The sequence below is a fragment of the Ailuropoda melanoleuca genome, chromosome 20 (assembly GCF_002007445.2).
Source record: "Ailuropoda melanoleuca isolate Jingjing chromosome 20, ASM200744v2, whole genome shotgun sequence".
Lineage (NCBI taxonomy): Eukaryota > Metazoa > Chordata > Mammalia > Carnivora > Ursidae > Ailuropoda > Ailuropoda melanoleuca.
Window position 1 is genome coordinate 2,414,134 of NC_048237.1, and position 19,933 is coordinate 2,434,066.

The 19,933-nt window shown below is 51.0% G+C and overlaps 3 protein-coding genes across 3 annotated transcripts; 1 reads left to right on the forward strand and 2 right to left on the reverse strand.

Moving 5' to 3' along the window:
• Nucleotides 1-1,612: 1,612 nt before the first annotated feature.
• LOC117797249 (proteasome subunit beta type-5-like) lies at nucleotides 1,613-2,184 on the reverse strand. Its single transcript, XM_034648580.1, has one exon. The coding sequence runs from the start codon at nucleotides 2,148-2,150 to the stop codon at nucleotides 1,824-1,826; it is 327 nt and encodes a 108-aa protein (XP_034504471.1). The 5' UTR covers nucleotides 2,151-2,184; the 3' UTR covers nucleotides 1,613-1,823.
• A 1,370-nt stretch (nucleotides 2,185-3,554) lies between these two features.
• On the reverse strand, nucleotides 3,555-9,857 carry LOC100470383 (proteasome 20S subunit beta 5). Its single transcript, XM_002926005.4, has 3 exons — nucleotides 9,610-9,857; nucleotides 8,563-8,869; nucleotides 3,555-4,052 (listed from the first exon to the last, which is right to left on the reverse strand). Exons 1-3 carry the CDS (start codon nucleotides 9,805-9,807, stop codon nucleotides 3,766-3,768), a joined length of 792 nt encoding a protein of 263 aa, XP_002926051.1. The 5' UTR covers nucleotides 9,808-9,857; the 3' UTR covers nucleotides 3,555-3,765.
• A 5,673-nt stretch (nucleotides 9,858-15,530) lies between these two features.
• Nucleotides 15,531-18,399, forward strand: PSMB11 (proteasome subunit beta 11). Its single transcript, XM_002926020.2, is given in 3 exon segments — nucleotides 15,531-16,030; nucleotides 16,032-16,370; nucleotides 17,636-18,399. Coding segments are annotated over 3 exon segments (861 nt in total). The 3' UTR covers nucleotides 17,658-18,399.
• Nucleotides 18,400-19,933: the final 1,534 nt, after the last annotated feature.

Sequence of the window (19,933 nt, forward strand, 5' to 3'; positions counted from 1 at the left end):
TAAAAGAATTCCAATCGTCAGCTCTCTTTCCAGCCTCAAGGTTATTTCCCAGGACAGTAATTTTCAAATTGTGTTCCTTCGGGTTCCAAGAAATACTGGGGAGTGTGTATACATAACGGTGTGGAGGCAGGGAGGTGGTCTATGGACCATGGCTCCGTGGAAGAGGCAGCTCAGTGGTGGAGGCTCTGGACCCCTCAACAACTCTATTTCAACCTGGTTTGATTTCTCTCAGGTGTTAGAATTTCTCCTAGGAGTTCTTTTTTTTTTTACGGTTCTGATTTCTTTGTTTCAAGTAAGCTTTATGCTCGACGTGGGGCTCAAATTCAGGATCCTGATCAAGAGTCGCACGCTTCACCCACTGAGCCAGCCAGGTGCCCCAAGGTTCTAATTTGTAACAAAGGTCTGCAAACCAGCGCCCTGAATGAGAGCATGACTGTACCTGTGCCTCTCACACAGCTAACCACTGGCCGATGGCTCCCCGCCTCTAATGCAGAGACGGCCCAGTTCCCCCCTAGCACAAGCCACGAGCAGCTCCCTGACTCCAGGGGCTCCTGAGGCACTTTTCAGCAAAATGAATCTCCTTAGGCACCAGTCATTTGTTTTCCAAACTCCCTGCTCCAATCTCACTAATTCCCAATTTCCCTGCATTTGACAAATGCAATTAACAAGCCTCGATCAGTTCCTGGCCGACAGCCCTCATCAATCAATACACGGCTGCACAAGGCTGAGGGGGATGGGGAGGAATCCGCACCACAGGAGAGAGGAGGCCCTACCCCGATTTCTCAAACCCCTCAGTCTCAAAATATGACGCTGGGCTGTCACCCTCACCAGCCACTTTTTCCCTTCTTGCTCACTAAAAACAAAGCAGTACCGTTACCCGCTTCTCTCCCATTTTTTGTAAAGGTTTCTCCCATCAACCTCCTCTATCTCCCCTATGCTTACGTCTTCTCTTCAACAGAAGGCCTTGCCATCTGCTGCCACCATAGCTTGGGAACCCCCTCAGTGCTGGGTGTGATAAATCAACCATCGCTCTGCTCTCAGCAGGGCCTCCTCCCCACCCACATGTGCCAGTGACAATTTTGTGCTGCTTCCTGTCCAGGAGGCTATAAGCCCACCATCGACGGCTGTCCCCTACACGTGCACACACCCGAGAGCCAAAAGGACAAGGAACACCAAGCTTGTGGTCACTACGGCTTTCACGCTCACCTCTTTGTCCTCTTTTCCCAGGGTCCAAACCTTCCCTTCCCAATTGATTTTAGATTCACCGTCTTCACCTTTCTGCTCTGCGTGTAGCACTGGCCTCCCCTCCCCCACCACAGGATGAGCGCTTCTCCCTCTGCAGCTCTTCCTCACACAGCCCTGTGCATCTTTCCACCTCATCAACTTTTCATCTCTTTGCAAACAGAATCGGGAAGTCTCTCCCTCCTCCCTGCCTCTCTCTCCTTCTCCTTTGTTATTAGCTTCATGAGTGGGGATGCTAATGTATTCACTAGACAATGTCTTCACAGCACTGTTTCCTGTAATTACAGTCAGTGCCCTCCCACTGTCCTGGCTTATTTGGCTGTAAAGTGCTTGGAGGAGGGACAGTGTGGACAAAAGACACAACACAGGCTGAGTGGAGTAGTGTCATGTTAACATCCAAGAGAGTAAAACAATCACCTCTGCAGCAGGTCATTAACAACTAGTGACACACAGAGGTCAAGGGCACCAGAGCTTACAAGTTCTCAACACAACTGAGGACCCCTCCACTAGAGGATGGGAGCGCACCCACATTACCAGCAGCAGTCCCCCCAGGACACGCAGGCAGCCACGCCCGCCCTCCGTCAGGGGGCAGAGCCACTGTATTCGTCATGTAGATCAGCCACGTTGTCACTGGAGACTCGGATCCAGCCATCCTCCCGCACGTGGTAGAGGTTGACTGCGCCTCCCGAGTACGCATCTCTATAGGTGGCTTGGTAGATGGCTCGGCGGGCCAGATCATAGGCCTGTTCCACCTCTAGGTCGTAGGAGTAACCCCGATCCATGACCCCATAGGCATACACAGAGCCAGAACCTACAGAGAAGGTGGCCCCCGAGATCCGGTTTCCTTCACTGTCCACATAGTAGAGGCCTGGAAAGAGAGGTAAGGTTAGCAGGAATACAATGACCATCCTTTTGACATCTAATTCATTCTCCAAGAAAAGTTCCCCATCCCCTTGAAACCCAGAGGAGACCAACAGATAAACAAGAAAATAGTACTTCTATAAAATTACTTAAAAAAAAAAAAGCTGGGGGCACCTAGGTGGTTCAGTTAACTGTCTGCCTTTGGCTCGGGTCACGAACCCGCGGTCCTGCGATCGAGCCCCATGTCAGGCTCCCTGCTTAGCGGGAAGCCTGCTTCTTCCTCTCCCTCTGCCTGCCACTCCCCCTGCTTCTGCTCTGTCAAATAAATAAAAAAAATCTATTACAAAAAAAAGTAGCTGAAGGAATCAAATTAAATATTAAGACCCCTGGATTCTACAACATACCACCTCCCCTCCCCTCACATTATAACTGCTTTCTTGTCCTCGCTGCATAACCAAAAAACAAGTATAATCCAAATGATTTAGGTATCTTTTTTTTTTTAAAGGTTTTATTTATTTGACAGAGAGAGACAGAGAGAGAGAGAGCGCACACGCACGAGCACGGGGAGGGGCAGAGGGAGAAGCAGACCCCCCACTGAGCAGGGAGCCCTACCCTGAGCTCTATCCCAGGACCCGGGGATCACAACCCAAGCCAAAGGCAGAAGCTGAGCCACCCAGGTGCCCCATGACTTANTAAAAACAAAGCAGTACCGTTACCCCCTTCTCTCCCATTTTTTGTAAAGGTTTCTCCCATCAACCTCCTCTATCTCCCCTATGCTTATGTCTTCTCTTCAACAGAAGGCCTTGCCATCTGCTGCCACCATAGCTTGGGAACCCCCTCAGTGCTGGGTGTGATAAATCAACCATCGCTCTGCTCTCAGCAGGGCCTCCTCCCCACCCACATGTGCCAGTGACAATTTTGTGCTGCTTCCTGTCCAGGAGGCTATAAGCCCACCATCGACGGCTGTCCCCTACACGTGCACACACCCGAGAGCCAAAAGGACAAGGAACACCAAGCTTGTGGTCACTACGGCTTTCACGCTCACCTCTTTGTCCTCTTTTCCCAGGGTCCAAACCTTCCCTTCCCAATTGATTTTAGATTCACCGTCTTCACCTTTCTGCTCTGCGTGTAGCACTGGCCTCCCCTCCCCCACCACAGGATGAGCGCTTCTCCCTCTGCAGCTCTTCCTCACACAGCCCTGTGCATCTTTCCACCTCATCAACTTTTCATCTCTTTGCAAACAGAATCGGGAAGTCTCTCCCTCCTCCCTGCCTCTCTCTCCTTCTCCTTTGTTATTAGCTTCATGAGTGGGGATGCTAATGTATTCACTAGACAATGTCTTCACAGCACTGTTTCCTGTAATTACAGTCAGTGCCCTCCCACTGTCCTGGCTTATTTGGCTGTAAAGTGCTTGGAGGAGGGACAGTGTGGACAAAAGACACAACACAGGCTGAGTGGAGTAGTGTCATGTTAACATCCAAGAGAGTAAAACAATCACCTCTGCAGCAGGTCATTAACAACTAGTGACACACAGAGGTCAAGGGCACCAGAGCTTACAAGTTCTCAACACAACTGAGGACCCCTCCACTAGAGGATGGGAGCGCACCCACATTACCAGCAGCAGTCCCCCCAGGACACGCAGGCAGCCACGCCCGCCCTCCGTCAGGGGGCAGAGCCACTGTATTCGTCATGTAGATCAGCCACGTTGTCACTGGAGACTCGGATCCAGCCATCCTCCCGCACGTGGTAGAGGTTGACTGCGCCTCCCGAGTACGCATCTCTATAGGTGGCTTGGTAGATGGCTCGGCGGGCCAGATCATAGGCCTGTTCCACCTCTAGGTCGTAGGAGTAACCCCGATCCATGACCCCATAGGCATACACAGAGCCAGAACCTACAGAGAAGGTGGCCCCCGAGATCCGGTTTCCTTCACTGTCCACATAGTAGAGGCCTGGAAAGAGAGGTAAGGTTAGCAGGAATACAATGACCATCCTTTTGACATCTAATTCATTCTCCAAGAAAAGTTCCCCATCCCCTTGAAACCCAGAGGAGACCAACAGATAAACAAGAAAATAGTACTTCTATAAAATTACTTAAAAAAAAAAAGCTGGGGGCACCTAGGTGGTTCAGTTAACTGTCTGCCTTTGGCTCGGGTCACGAACCCGCGGTCCTGCGATCGAGCCCCATGTCAGGCTCCCTGCTTAGCGGGAAGCCTGCTTCTTCCTCTCCCTCTGCCTGCCACTCCCCCTGCTTCTGCTCTGTCAAATAAATAAAAAAAATCTATTACAAAAAAAAGTAGCTGAAGGAATCAAATTAAATATTAAGACCCCTGGATTCTACAACATACCACCTCCCCTCCCCTCACATTATAACTGCTTTCTTGTCCTCGCTGCATAACCAAAAAACAAGTATAATCCAAATGACTTAGGTATCTTTTTTTTTTTAAAGGTTTTATTTATTTGACAGAGAGAGACAGAGAGAGAGAGAGCGCACACGCACGAGCACGGGGAGGGGCAGAGGGAGAAGCAGACCCCCCACTGAGCAGGGAGCCCTACCCTGAGCTCTATCCCAGGACCCGGGGATCACAACCCAAGCCAAAGGCAGAAGCTGAGCCACCCAGGTGCCCCATGACTTAGGTTTCAAGCGTAGAATTTCAGGCACTGTGGGAGATAATGTTTAAAACAATCCTAGCCCCGGAGCGCCTGGGTGGCTCGGTGGGTTAAGCATCTGCCTTCGGCTCAGGTCCTGATCCCAGGGTCCTGGGACTGAGTCCCGCATCAGGCTCCCTGCTCAGTAAGGAGTCTGCTTCTCCCTCTCCCTCTCCACACTCCCCCTTGTGCTCTTTCTCTCAAATAAATAAAATCTTTAAAAAAATGAAAACAATCCTAGCCCTCAAAGTTTAGATTATCTGGGGGACAAGACATACATCACACAGTAAGAGAGAGCCTGGAGTTCCAAATCATATCGCAGAGACCTACACTGTCCAATACGGAAGCCACTAGCCACGTGTGACCACTGAACATTTGAAATGAAGCTGGCACCACATGCTGAAACGATAACATTTTGGATCTATAAAATAAATTATGTTAAGATTTATTTATTTTAGGGAGAGAGAGTGTGTGTGCTGAGTGCATGTGCACACAGGGTGGAGGGACAGAGGGAGAGGGAGAGAGAATCCTAAGCAGACTCCATGCTGCGTGCGACCCTGAGATCACACCTGAGCTGAAACCCAGAGCCGATGCCTAACTGACTGCATCACCCAGGCTCTCCAAAATAAAACAGATCATTAAAATTAATTTCTCTTTTTTTATCTTTAATTTTTAAAATGTGGCTACTATAAAATTTAAAATTACACGTATGGCTCACATTGTATTTCCATTGGACAGTGCTGGTATAGATCGGGGGTCAGCCAAGCCAACTGCCTGTTTTTGTGAATGAAGTTTTACTGGAACAGCCATGCCCATTTGTGTACAAACGGTCTATGACTACTTTTGTGCTAAACCAGGGGAATTAGGTAGCTGAGACAAATACCATATGGCCTAATCCTACATTATTTATTATTTGGCCCTTTATGAAGAAGTTGGCTAATTTTTAGTACAGATGAAAATTTAGACAAAGATTTTGATAGAATTTTTATCAATGCCTTTGTCACCAAGTTCAGATTCAAGTTTCCTATCCTCAAATACTTTCAGTGGTTCTCCATTACCAACCAAACTCGTCTCTCTCATGCTCCACCAGCCCACGCTGGCTCCCGTGTTCTCAAATACAGCCTGCCAATGGCACCGTTAATCTTTCTATTTCAGTGGTTCCCATCTCTCACTGTACATCAGAATCATCTAAGGAAGCTTTTTAAAAAGATGCCCAGGACTTACCCCAGGTATTCTCTTTCAATTGGTCTGGGGGGGACACAAGCATGGGGCTTGTGTTTTAAGTTCTCCAGGTGATTCTAAAGCAAGCCAGTTGAGAACCAAATGCTGAGCAATTTTCAGGTTCAAGGATTCCAATGTCTACCCCAAAGTAGTCCCCCCACAGTCCCATCACCACTACCATGCCCAGCAGGCTCACTACCTGGTTCCAGCTTGGCTCTCTGGCTCACTACTCCTCTTCACACAACCTTAGTTCTGATTAAACTGGGCTTCTGGGTGGCTCGGTCCGTTAAGTGTCTGCCTTCGGCCCAGGTCATGATCAAAGGGTTCTGGGATCAAGCCCCACATCAGTCTTCCTGCTCAGCGGGGACCCTGATTCTCCCTCTCCCTCTGCCTGCTGCTCCCCCTGCTTGTGAGCACGCGCTCTCTCTCTCCCTCAAATAAATAAATAAAATCTTTAAAATAAATAAATAAATAAATAAATAAATAAATAAATAAACAAACTGGGCTTTCAGTTACTTCCCCAAAACCTCACGCCTCGTTCCCCCACTCCTTTGTTCACCATGCTTCCTTTCTCTCATTTGCACATCCTGGACAACTGCCACTTATCCATGAAGTCATCCCCGATTCCTCGGTTCCTCCCGTCAGAAATAATCCCTTCTTCCTCAAAACTCCCTCAGCATCATATCGGTTCTTTTACACGTGGCATTCATCTCATTTAGGCTCTTGTTAAGTAATCTGTGATCCTTTTTCACTTGTCTGCTTTTTGAGGCGAGGGGCTGACTCATCCTAAATGGGACAGGCTGTCAGGAAGGGTTCTTGAGAAGGCACGATTCAGGTTATGCTCTAGCTTCTCGGGTTCTCCTTGCTAGCCAGCATCTATACTCTCGTACACCGCTTCCATCCCCTGTAACAGACCCGAAACCTAAGCGTACAAAGCAAAATTTCCAAAATGCTTCCCTGGGCCACACAAGATGTATGGAGCTGTTCTTTTACACTTTTCCCCAAAATGCATCTCAATTTCCAAAGTACTAAGCCACACTCCTCTCTCACATCCACTTTTTAATATTCTCATTCACCCTCCACTGAGCAGTGAACAGATAGTTCCCAAAGCAAGTGGAAAAGCGCTAGGTATCCTGCAGTTGTTCGACTGAGGAAAACTAGGCACTCAGGAAGCAGGTGAATGAATGAAGCAAAAACAAAAGGGAAGAATAATTCTACTCAAGCAATGGAGGGGGGAAATTACACAGAAAGTGACTAACTGTATTCCAGCTTGATAAAGAAACATCCAAAACTGGTTGAAAAGCTGAGGTGCTGGGCTGGCTCAGTCTGTGGAGTGTGGGACTCTTGATCTCAGGGGGGTGAGTCTGAGCCCCGCGCTGGGTGTAGAGATTACTTAAATGAATAAAACTTTAAACAAACAAAACAAAACTGGTTGAAAAGAACTGACATCAGATAAAAGGGTGAACTTCCTGGCAAGGTTTCTATATACTAGAAGGAGAAAAAGGCTAAGAAATTTATTTTCAGAGATGACAGAATGGGACCTAGGGTTGTAGGGTGATTCTATCAAGAAAGGAAAGGATGAGCCCTAAAGGCCCCTTCTAGGCCAAAGACTCCCTGAAGGAAAAAAGGGAAGAGAAATGACTAACTTCCTGTATGTCATAGTTTCACTGTCCAGTACAGTGGCCACTAGCAACATGTGGCATTGAGCACCTGAAATGGGGCTAATGCACATGCCAAAATGATATTATTTTAGGTATTCTGGATTAAATGAATCATTACAATGTCCCCATCTTTTTATTTTTTAAGTATATCCATTAGACAGTCCTAAAAAATTGTTTTGGGGCGCCCGGGTGGTTCAGTTGATTAAGTGCCTGCCTTCGGCTCAGGTCATGATCCTGGAGTCCAGGGATCGAGCCCACATCAGGGAGCCTGCTTCTCCCTCTCGTTCTGCTCAGACTCGCTTGCTCTCGCTCACTCTCTCTCTCTCTCAAATAAATAAAATCTTTCAAAAAATTGTTATTTTTTAATCATTATTTTTATTTTTCTTAAGTAAGCTCTATGCCCAACGTGGAGCTTGAACTCACCACCCTGAGATCAGGAGTTATCTGCTCACTGACTGAGCCAGCCAGGTGCCCCTCCATTAGGCAATTTTAAATTAAATGTGTGGCTCACATTCTATTTTTATTAGAAGGCAGTGACTGGAGTTTTTATGTCTATCGTCCAATTTAATTCTCAAATACACTCTTCGTAGGTCTTATCATTTTATGGGAGAGAACAGAAGGAGAAACATTATGTGTCAGACACTACACGCTTTACGTATATTACCTCATTTAACCAACCTAACAGATGATGAAACCGACTGGGAAAAGGAGCAGCCAAAGTAAGGTCACATGGGGTAGTCAATGACACAGCTAGTCTAAGCTCCATGCCCTCTCCTACACTGTAGCGCCTTCCTTGAACAGAGAGGAAGGGGCGGAGGACCCAATCAACCCATCCCCAGCACTGACACAAAGCACTTTCATTTACCTGTTCATCCAATCCCTCCCCTCTGTAGTGCCAGCCCAAGAACCAAGTTGTTGCAGCTTAACTCACCAGGGCCTCTCTTATCCCAGCCACAGATCATGGTGCCCATGGACAGCCCCATGCCTTTATACTGATACACCATGTTGGCAAGCAGCTTGGAGGCAGCTGCTACCGAGATGCGTTCCTTGTTTCGAAGCTCATAGATTCGACATTGCCGAGCCAATAGCCGCTCCCAGAAGCTGCAATCGGCTGCGCCCCCAGCCATGGTGCCCAGCAGGTAGGGATTGATCTCTATCACCTTCTTTACTGTCTGGGAGGCTATATAGGCACCCGCTGTGGCCCGAGAGTCCGCTGCAACAATGACTCCATGCTGAAACTGTTAAGATCAGAAGAAAACACATAACAGGCCACATCAGACCACAGGAACATCTCCTTGACGTGTCTTTTTGCATCAGTGGAAGACCAGAACTTCTTTCTCTGTCCTTTTACACTTCACAAGATGCTTTCCACATATTAATATCAACTAAGCTTCACATCGATCCCTCAACATGGGTATAACCAGTATTAACTTCAATTTCATTTTATAGATGAGGAAACACGTTCAATGAGATCGAACGCTGTGCCCAAGACTGTGGAGCTAGTTACTGCCAAGCTGGATCAGGAATCCCAGTTGTCTGGCTCCTACCACAGTGTTCCCTCCCACCAACCTCCCCCTCAAAAGACACCTTTTCAGTTACCCTCGCCTAATGGGGACCCAGTTTCTAAAAACCTTTAGTTAATGGTGAAACATCCCTTCCTCCGCCAGTGCTCATTGCTTCTGAGGCCTCCCCTTTCCTGGACTGGAGCCACTTGGGGTTGCCTAGGAATCAACCCAAGCCCCCTAGGGCTTCTTCTCCCCCTCAACCTCAGTCCCACGGTGCTATGGCTAAGAGCAAGAACCGACGCCTCTCGGGGCAGTGAGACAGCGAAACCACGGGGTCGGGAGGACAAGCCCAAGGCTCCCACTAGGCTCCGTGCTCGCGGCCCTCGCGGGCTCCGGTCCAGGTGGATGGCCGGGAAGGCCGGGAAGGGCGCGGGCGCACGGGTCTCAGCCCGGCGCGGCAGTTGGGTCCGCACCTTGAAGGCCAGGGTGGTGGTTCCATGAAGCATTTCGATTCTCGGTTCCTCCGTGACACCCCAGTTGGGCGCGGCCAGGCTCAGCCCATCGCTGGGACTCCCTGGACCCAGGTCCAGCAGATCCGCACGACCCCCGAGTCCGAAAAACCCGAGCCCGTTCACCGGTAGCGGCCTCTCCAACACGCTGGCCAGCGCCATGTCTAGTAAGGGTACAAGGAACTCCCCGCGAGAAGGCCTCCCAGAGAGCTACCGGGCAACGCCTCGCCGTCACAGCTTCACTTCCTATTAAAGTTATTCCAGGGAGGAGCCATTTTAACTACTGGCAACCACGCCTCCAAATACAAGAGCCAGACGCCAGGGACTGTTTTCACCGAGGGAGTAAAAGTAAACGGCTTAATTTCCTCTAAATTTTAAAGGAATGTTGTTGTCATCTTGACTTCAATCAGACAAGCAGTAGTGGATTAAATTCAGCTCTAATTCATAGGAAGCGATCGGAAGCGTCCATGTTGCGTAAGGGGAGTGAAGCCGGCCATCTTTGAGAAGGGAGTGACTAGTTGAAAATCCTTTCAGAACCCTTAACGCTAAGTCGTCCCCGCCCTGCCGGGTGTCCAAGCAATACTTTACATCTGTGCGGGTTTAGCATCCTATTAACGCGACTGAAGTTGCCATTTTGTTTAAGGGCACCTTGTTAATATTGGGTAAAAATAGCGATGTACTCTGAGGCCATTTTCCTGTGAAGTTAGTTAAACCACAGTAGTTTGTGGTAAAAATTGCAACGAAATAAAAGTGCTATAGCGCTTGTTATTTGATAGCATTACCCGCCACACTACCCAAATTCTGTAACATAACCAATTTTTAAGATTTAATATTCTCGGGGCGCCTGGGTGGCATAGCGGTTAAGCGTCTGCCTTCGGCTCAGGGCGTGATCCCGGCGTTATGGGATCGAGCCCCACATCAGGCTCCCTCCGTTATGAGCCTGCTTCTTCCTCTCCCACTCCCCCTGCTTGTGTTCCCCCTCTCTCTGGCTTTCTCTATCTCTGTCAAATAAATAAATAAAATCTTAAAAAAAAAAAAAGATTTAATATTCTCTTTACTCCCACCCTGAGGTGGAAATTCTAATAATAAGTAATGTATTGCACAAAAGGCAGAAGAATAAAGAAGGAAACGTATGGGGCTCAGTTAATCCACAAACTAGATTCTCAATTCAGCTCCAAATAACTGAGTCAATAGTCATCTACCATCTCAGAGCCTGGAGGAGGGTTGACACTCCATAAAGATGTACCAAGAGGTTCTCTACCTTAAGCTTGCTAAGACAAGCTCTTTATTAATACAAGAATGTGGTATATATCATTGTCTCTCCCTCTCTCCACCCACCTTCATTTTTTAACCCTTTTGGGACCCATAACAAGGAAGTGGGCAAATGTATGAAATGTTGCCTCTTGCTTTATGGTTCTATGAAGTCAGTGTCTGGCCTTCCTTGCTGGATTCCAGCAGCAACATCCATCAATATCTAAATTCTGCTTTCCTCTGATGCCCAACTCAGCCCCTCCTCTTCCCCAGCAGACTCTGCATATGTTGTATTTTTAATGCTGAAATTTGGCAACCCTTTCCAAGCCCAACCATCAGAATGTAATGGAGCAGAAGATCTTTATCTGCGTCTCACACTTGGATGGTGTGGAAAATGCAGAGTGCCTGTTTATAGAGCAGGTATTATTTTGCAGTCCCCCCTGCAATGCAACTTGTCCTCCTTCTGACTCTTCCCTCTGATTCGTTCACACTGCCACTAATAGCATTTGTACCTCTCCTAAGATACTTTCACATTTTAGCTGGCTGTAAATGTATTTGATTGTGTCTAAAGACAGGTATTTCTCTACTATTCATCTCTGCGCCCACTGTATGCTTAGTAAACGCTTGCCAAATGAGAGCTGGCAACAATGTTCTTCCAGTGACAGAGGCCTGAAGCCGTGGCCATCTTCAACAACTCCCCTTCCTTTCCATCACATTCAGTAAGTTGCCAAGGCTATTGATTCTTCCTCTACAATGCTTCTCATGTTCTTTTTCCATTGCAACTGATACCACCTTTGGCTTCTTATTTCCTCACTCCTGAATTACTGAAATATTCTCCTAACTGATCTTCTGGGCCCAAACTGTATTTTCTAATTCATTTTGCACAGCACCAGATTGATTTTCCTAAAACACCGTCTTAATCTTATCTCTTGCCTGCTTAAAAATGTTCTGTAAAATTCAGCTCCTAAGTATGACATTCAAGGCCTTCCACAATCTGTTCCCAACTTACCTTATATTAGTTCTCTAGACAGATAGGTAGATAGATAGATATGTATATCACCTGTCACTATCTTTATCTATCTGTATCTATATAGAGAGATGTATGTGAGACAGAGAAAGACAAACACTGTATGATCTCGCTTATATGTGGAATCTAACAAAGCAAAACTCCACAGAAACAGAGAGTGGGTTGGTAGTTACCGGGGGTAACTAGCAGGTGGAGTAGGGGAAAGGGGGGGATGTTGGTCAAAGGGTACATACACACTTCCAGTTATAAGAAGAGTAAGTTATGGGAATCTAACGCACAGCATTGTGATTATAGTTAATGATGCTGTACTTTATACTTGAAAGTTGCTAAGAGGGTAGATTTTATTTTATTTTATTTTTTAAAAGATTTTATTTATTTATTCGACAGAGATAGAGACAGCCAGAGAGAGAGGGAACACAAGCAAGGGGAGTGGGAGAGGAAGAAGCAGGCTCATAGCGGAGGAGCCTGATGTGGGGCTCGATCCCATAACGCCGGGATCACGCCCTGAGCCAAAGGCAGACGCTTAACGACTGAGCCACCCAGGCACCCCAAGAGGGTAGATTTTAAATGTTCTCACCACCACCACCACCACCACAACAACAAAAATGGTAAATTATGTAAAGTGAAGGATGTGTTAACTAATCTCATTGTGGTAAACATTTTGCAATATATGCATGTATCAAATCATCACACTGTAAACAAACTTACACAATGTCATGTGTCAATTTTATCAATAAGGTGGTCTTGGGGGAGAGAAAAATAATAAGTGTTGTAGTTCAGAGGTGACAGAGGAGATCAACACAGCTTGGGGTGAGGTAGGGAGACCAAGAAGGCCTTGCTAAGGAGGTATGGATTCATTTCCCCAAATACCACTTGGGTCCCATTTCTCCTCAAACCAACAGCCTCTCCTCTCTCAGACCACACCTGGGAAGGATTTTTAGAATAGAGGGTACTCAAGCCAGGCTCTGAAGGGTAGGATTCAAACAGATGAAGGAGAGGGGCATCTGGCTGGCTCATTCAGTAGAGTGTGATATGATCTCGGGGCTGTAAATACAAACCCCACATTGGGTGTAAAGATTACTTAAAAATAAAATCTTAGGGCACTTGGGTGGCTCAATCGGCTGAGCAGCTGCCTTCAGCTCAGGTCACGATCCTGGGTCCTAGGATTGAGCCCCAGTTTGGGCTCCCTGCTCAGTGGGGAGTCTGCTTCTCCCTCTCCCTCATGCTCACTCTCTCTCTTGCTCTCTCAAACAAACAAATAAATAAATAAATAGATAATCTTTTAAAAAATAAAAAACAAAATCTTTACAAAGTAGATGAAGAAACAGATGAAGGGGAGGTTGAGATGTGTTAGGAATAGTGTGAAAAGAGGTTGTGGTGGATGGATCAGGATGGGACCACAGTGGGCCTTAAATGCCAGCTTGGGGAAGAGAAGGTGGTTTGGGTTTGACCTTGTAGCCCTTCAAGGTTTCTTAGTAGAGAAGACACAGGATTCAAGCGATACCTTAGGAAAACATGTCAGTGTGGAGGATAAGATTAGAGGGGAGACTGGTGGGTGGCCAGTTAGAAGGCCATGCAACCGTCCAGATCTGACTTGAGAATGGCTTGACCTAGGGAGGTGACAATCCATCCATATTTACAATATCTAAGGCTTAGTCTTTAAAAACAGGAGACATACTTATCTCTCCAGTAAGAGTCCCCTGTGGTCCTGTGCAAAAGAAGGGAGTAAGACTGGTTGGACTTTAGCGTGGCCTCCTTGTTTCTCCGGTCTTCCCATGACATGTTTGCCCTTGCCCTTAGTACTGATTCTATAGCCCTGCCATCATGGTATCTGGGTGTGGGGGTGGGGGGTCCAGGCTCTTTCTCTTTGACTAAATCCACTTCCACAGCACCCCTGTGAGCTGCAGTGTTTAGTAAAATATACTCCAGATGGTGCCAGAAGTAGTTGCAGCTTGTTACTCGGGCCCAATCTACTTTGTCTTTCTGAAGGGCCAGCTGTCAGGGTCCACTAACGCCACCCCTTGTCCACCCCTGCTGGTCTAAGACCTAGACTCAGCCTTATGGGGACAAGATCAGTGGTTTCTCTTGCCTTGGAACTACAAACAACTCTCTTGCTATTGTGAACTCCTGGGCAAGAAGGGGGACCGGGAGAGGGAAGACCATTAGATACTTTCAGCTACATCCTCAGAACTTTCCCACAAACAGAGAAGCTACACTGCCAGAGAATGGTCAGGAATGCCGTCTTCATGCAGATGGAAGTTCATACGCGCCTCCAAAGCAGAGGAGAAAGACAGCTTCACGTTCTAGTTTCCCTTCACCCTGTTCCCTCTATACCCTGCCTTTCTGGAAGGTATTTGAGTACCCCTCCTCCTCAAAAAAGACTCTTTTGGATTTTTCTCTTTTGTTCTGGTCTCTGTCCATTTTTTTTTCCCCGCCTGACTAGAAAGTCAAAGTGTGAGCTGAGCATTACAGTGCCCTGGCCCCAAACCCTGAAGAGAGAACCCAACCTCAAAGGCTCTTGCCTTGGGCGCCTGGACAGCTCAGTTGGTTAAGTGTCTGCCTTCGGCTCAGGTCAGACCCCAAGGTCCTGAAATCGAGTTCAGCATCAAGCTCCCTGCTCAGCGGAAAGCCTGCTTCTCCCTCTCCCTCTTGTGCTCCCCCTATTTGTGCTTTTTCTCTCTCTCGAATACATAAAATCTTAATGAAAAAACAACAATAGCAAAACAAAACTCCTACCTTGGTGGGTCCACAGCACTCTTGTTCTTTTTTTTTTTTTTTTTTTTTTTTTTAAGATTTGACTGATTGATTGATTGATTTATAGAACACGAGCCCGGGGAGGAGCAAAGGGAGAGGGAGAGAGAATCCAGGCGGACTCCACACTGAGCACAGAGCCTGAGGTGGGGCTTGATCTCACCACCCTGAGATCATGACCTGAACTGAAATCAAGAGCTGGACACTGAACAGACTGAGCTACCCAGGTGCCCCCCTGTTTTTTCTTAAAGTAAGCTCTCTGCTCAACATGGCGCTGGAATTCAGAACCCCGAGAGCAGGACTCGCATGCTTTCCCAACGGAGCCAGCCAGGCGTCCCTCCCAGCTCTCCACGCTGATTGCACTGGAGCGCTGACTTTCTTTACCTCCTCCGAGGCCGGGACAGAGCCTCATTTGTCTTTGCAAGCCCAGTGCCCCCCAACCCAGGAGAAACAAGAGGGACCTGGCTGTGCTCCTTCCACTCACGCCTCCTTTCCTTCGAGGTTACCCCAGCCCCCACCCCACTCCAGGTGCTCAGAGGGTGATAGACGGGAGACTCCTTGGGGGACGCTCGGGTGTGTCACCAGCAGCGTCTTCCCAGCACTGGAGACTTCACTGGCCCCCTCCTGTCTCCCCTCAGCAGTCCTCCGAGATGGAGGAGGCCGCTCCTCAGAGAAGTCCCAAAGCCTGGCTCGGGGGTAGGGAGAAGGGAAGCCGTAGATCACGTGCCCTTCCCGCCGGTTCTGGCTGCAGCCCAGCTTCTCCTTCGCGTCTCTCCCCCTGCGCCCCCCCCCCCGCCCCGGTTTCCAGCCCACAAAGCCCTGCCCGGGTCCTTGCGGCCATCACTCAGCCCCAGAGATGGCTCTGCAGGACGTGTGCAAGTGGCAGGCCCCCGACACCCAGGGACCATCGCCTCACCTGCCTCGGGCGGGTGGCTGGGCCGTGCCCCCAGGCTGGGACCCTGGAACCTTCGTGCGGAGCCACGGCCCCGGGCTGGCGCATGGCACCACCACCTTGGCCTTCCGCTTCCGCCACGGAGTCATCGCCGCCGCGGACACACGGTCCTCCTGCGGCAACTATGTGCAGTGCCCGGCCTCCCGCAAGATCATCCCCGTGCACCAGCACCTCCTGGGCACCACGTCCGGCACGTCGGCCGACTGCGCCACCTGGTACCGCGTGCTGCGGCGGGAGCTGCGGCTGCGGGCCCTGCGGGAGGGCCAGCCCCCCAGCGTGGCCGGCGCCGCCCGACTCCTGTCGGCCATGCTGTCCCGCTACCGCGGCCTCGATCTGTGCGTGGCCACCGCGCTGTGCGGCTGGGACCGCTCGGGCCCTGCCCTCTTCTACGTCTACAGTGACGGCACGCCTGCCAGGCAACGTCTTCTCCGTGGGCTCCGGATCTCCCTACGCCTACGGCGTGCTGGACCGCGGCTACCGCTACGACATGAGTCCCCAGGAAGCCTACGCCCTGGCCCGCTGCGCCGTGGCCCACGCCACCCACCGCGACGCCTACTCCGGGGGTTCTGTGGACCTTTTCCACGTGCGGGAGAGCGGATGGGAGTACGTGTCACGCAACGACGCCTGTGTGCTGTACTCGCAGCTGCAGAAGCTTCCGGAGCGGGAGGAGGAGGCCCGCCGGGACCAGCCTGAGCCCGCCACCCTGCACGGAGGCTCCAGGGTGTCCGCAGAGACTGAGATGCTGTGAGAAGCGGCAGGACTTTGGGGGGGGGGGGNGGGGGATAGGCCAAGGGAGTGGGTGGGAGGATGGTCACGGGGGTGGGGGGAGCAGTCTCAGCGCATCTGGCTCCAGCCCATAGGGGTCCCCAGCTCCGTTTGTTCCAAGTCTCCATCCGCTTCTGCCTCCCAGCGCTATTGATGACTGTCCAACACGTGCCTCGGGATGCCCGATGGATTGGTCCAGCTGCCTTCCCCCACAAGTCCTCCTCTGGGCGAATCCTCCCCGCATGCCTGCTGCACGCCAGACACGGGGCTAGGTGCTAGACCCTCTTTCTCACCACCCTCTCTGCCGCGTTTTCCCACAGGATCTCCGCTCTCTTTGCTTCCCATTCCTGTGCTCATCTCAGCTTCAGTCTTTGTCACTTTGTCACCTTGGTGAGGGGGGTAGCTGGGAGAGGGGTAAGGTGGGGCGAGTCGCCCAGAGTGCCCAGGCTGGGGGCGGGCAGGGCAGCGTGGACCCTGTGGTGGTGAGGGGCTTCTACCAGCTGCTGTCCCCTCGGCCCCTGCCCTGCCCCCGAGGGACTCGAAGGACTGCAGTCACTACTCCTTCCAAATGCCCTTCTCGTGGTAACTCCGAGGTAGAAATTATCCTCACTTTACAGAAGAAGAAACAGGTTCAAGGGTTATGCGACTCGCCCAGGGTCGCACAATAAGTGGCAGAGGTGAGGCTGGGACGCAGGCCTTCCACTCCAGAGCTCTGCTCCTTTAGGACAGCTCTGGCCTCCCAGGGCCTCTTTCTTGCCTCCCCTCTCTGCCCAAGGCCCTGCAGGCATCTGGGAGTGAGGTGGGGGAGAAAGTAGCTGGGCCCCCCCCCCCCCCTCCAGGGCCTGGAGCCATGACCACAGCCCACTGGGAGCTCTGGTCTTCCAGCCTCCTCACTGCTGCTGCCAGACTTCTTTCCCCTTCCTCCTTTCTTCCCTTTGCCTTCTTTCCAGCCTTTCCTTCCTGTCACTCCCTCTGGGGAATGAAGAAAAGAGGGAGGTGGCTGTGCCAGTGGGAACTGTCGGGCTAACACATCCTCTCTCTGCCTCCCTTCCAGCCCCTCCTCCAGCTCCTCTGTAAGCCCTGACTTGGCCTTGGCGGATCCCAGTTCCAGGAGGGCCGCCTGCCCTGCCCTGCATCTCCCCAAGCAAAGTTGAAGGGGGGGTGGGTGGGAAGCACAGTCAACCAAGAGATGGGGACTGACCGGAAGGTTGCTGAACCTTCTGTCTCTCATCCCACTCCTGCAGAGCTTCCAGTCCCAAGATTTGAAGCCCCCTTTCCTCCCTCCTGGACACCCCTCCTCTCAGCCTGCAGCCCAGCTCTGAGCCCCAAGCCCCAACAATGCATTTCCTGCTAAGAATTCCTCCAGGCTGGAGCTGGCCAGACAGAGGAGACTCCCAGGCTCTGGCCTTCAGGGTATGATTAGGGAGGAGGGAGGAAGGGCCAGGGAGTCTCAGGAAGGAAAGCAGTGGAGGCAGAGGGAGGAAATTGGGGGGGTGGGGAGGAGAAGCGGCAGAAACCTGCCTCATACAGGAGGGTTAGCATTCTGAGTCAGGGTCCAGGAATCTGGTCGGTGGCCTCAACAGCAACCCTTCACCCCCTGTCCATTCCTCAGCCTCTGGGGAGAAGGTGCGGGGCTCTGGGAGTGACCAGGGCCAGCCTCGTTCTGGAGAAGCACAGGAGGAAAGCTTTTGCCCAGGGTGCAAGGGGGTGATGGACTCAGGCATAGAGGGTGCACCTGCAAGTGCGGAGATGCGTGTGGATCTGTGTCCTGGTGTGAGTGTGTGGCCCCGTAGAAGTGTGTGCATGCAAGTGTGGTAGGTGGTGCCCGTGCAGTTCCTGTGTACGGAGACAGGAAAGAGACTGGAAGAGAAAGTGTTAACATCTGGATAAGGAGAGCAGCCCCTCTTTGGAGAGAAAGCCAGGCCTTGTCACTTTTTTTGGAAAAATGGTCCAAAGCAGAGAGGAAGTGGGGGCAGAGCTCATCGCATTGGTTCCCCACTTCGGCATCTTCACACCCCCAAGGCCCCAGGACTGTGAGGAAGTGTGTGTGTGTGCGCGAAGTGTGTGTGTGTGCGCTTGCAGACTGGGGTTGCTGCCTGAGCCCAGTCACAGGCTCAAAAACTGCCTGCAGCTCCCTCCCCTGGGATGCTCTGTGCCCTTCCCCTTCCCATAAACAGGGAGGGGGGGGACCCACGTATAGGGCAGAATAGGAAGGGAGCCCCTCCTTCTCCTGTCACCTTGCCCCTTCTCTCCCTTCTCCTTTCCTTCCATGGTCCCTTTGATAGGTTCTGTCCTTCGAGCTGATGAGGTATTTGAGACCAGAGATAAGCCCAGGGGTCTTACTGACAGGCCTGTTTCCCTATGCCCTGTTTTCCCTCCACGTTTGCCAGAGTCAGAGTTGGGTTGGACCTCAGGAAGCGGGTAGGGAGAGCATGTAAAGGCCGAATCCCACTTCTGCGCACACCTCACCACCTAGGAGTGGCCTACCAGTCAGTCCCTCCCTTTTCTCCACTTACTCCCAAAGGCTTGACGCAGATGTTGGGGTGAGACCAAAGGGGCAGAGAGCTTGCCCATCCTGCCCTGAACTGGAAAACCCTGTCCCTCTGACACCACGCTTGGGGTGTTGGCTCCTAATCGTCTCCTTCAGGGGACAGTCAGCCTGCTCTTGCACAGGCCTTTGGCCAGTCAGGGCTCCAGTTCCACCCTTCACACAGTCAAGGACAAGTCCAGCCCCGGGGCAAGGGTCCTGTTCTGCCACCCGGTTGCCCTAACCAAGCAGGCATGGAAGGTGTGAGAGAAGGCATCTTCCCATTGCACTAGCTCTCCCCAGTGGCCAGCGCCCCACACTTGGAGGGGAGGGTCATGAGGATCGAGGATGGAGGATTGGTCCTGACCCACCACCTCGGACCTCCAGGAGCCCTGCCTGGAGTTAGGACTTCCCTTCTCTGCTCAGGGAGTGCATACTGAGAAATGATGGCCCTCTACTCAGCTCACACCCCAGTTGACTTTGATTCGACCCCTGGGACCCTGGATAGCACGCCTCACTGGTCCCTCTCCCTTCTCCTTTGTGTTCCATGGAGAGTAAGACCAGGACTGGGAAGAATTAAAGGTGGGGGCACTGGGCCCAGAATCAATGTGACTACGCCATCTCACCCCGGCCCACCCTCTCCCACCTGGCACCTCAGGCCCCGGAGGACTGGCTTGCCCCCTCTGCTGCCCCCCAGCCACATTTTTTCCCAGTCTGAAACCCCTCTTCCTTTCTTCTTAGTCTCTTCTCTCTCCCCCTCTCTTCTCAGGAGCTCTCACCCGCACTCTCCTTGCCACCCTCCCCTGTGGCCAATCCCCCTTAATTCCCTTGGACATTTTGAGACCAACAAGGAACAGGAGAGTTGGCAGTGGGGGTACTTACTCCCTGAATGGAAACAACCCAAACCCTCCTGGGCTAGAGGGACTTGAGTGGACTGCCCCTGAAAGAAGAAAGGAGCCGGAGGGGTTGGGTCAGGCCTCTCCTCCCACCCTATGGCACAGGGAAGCTCTGTACA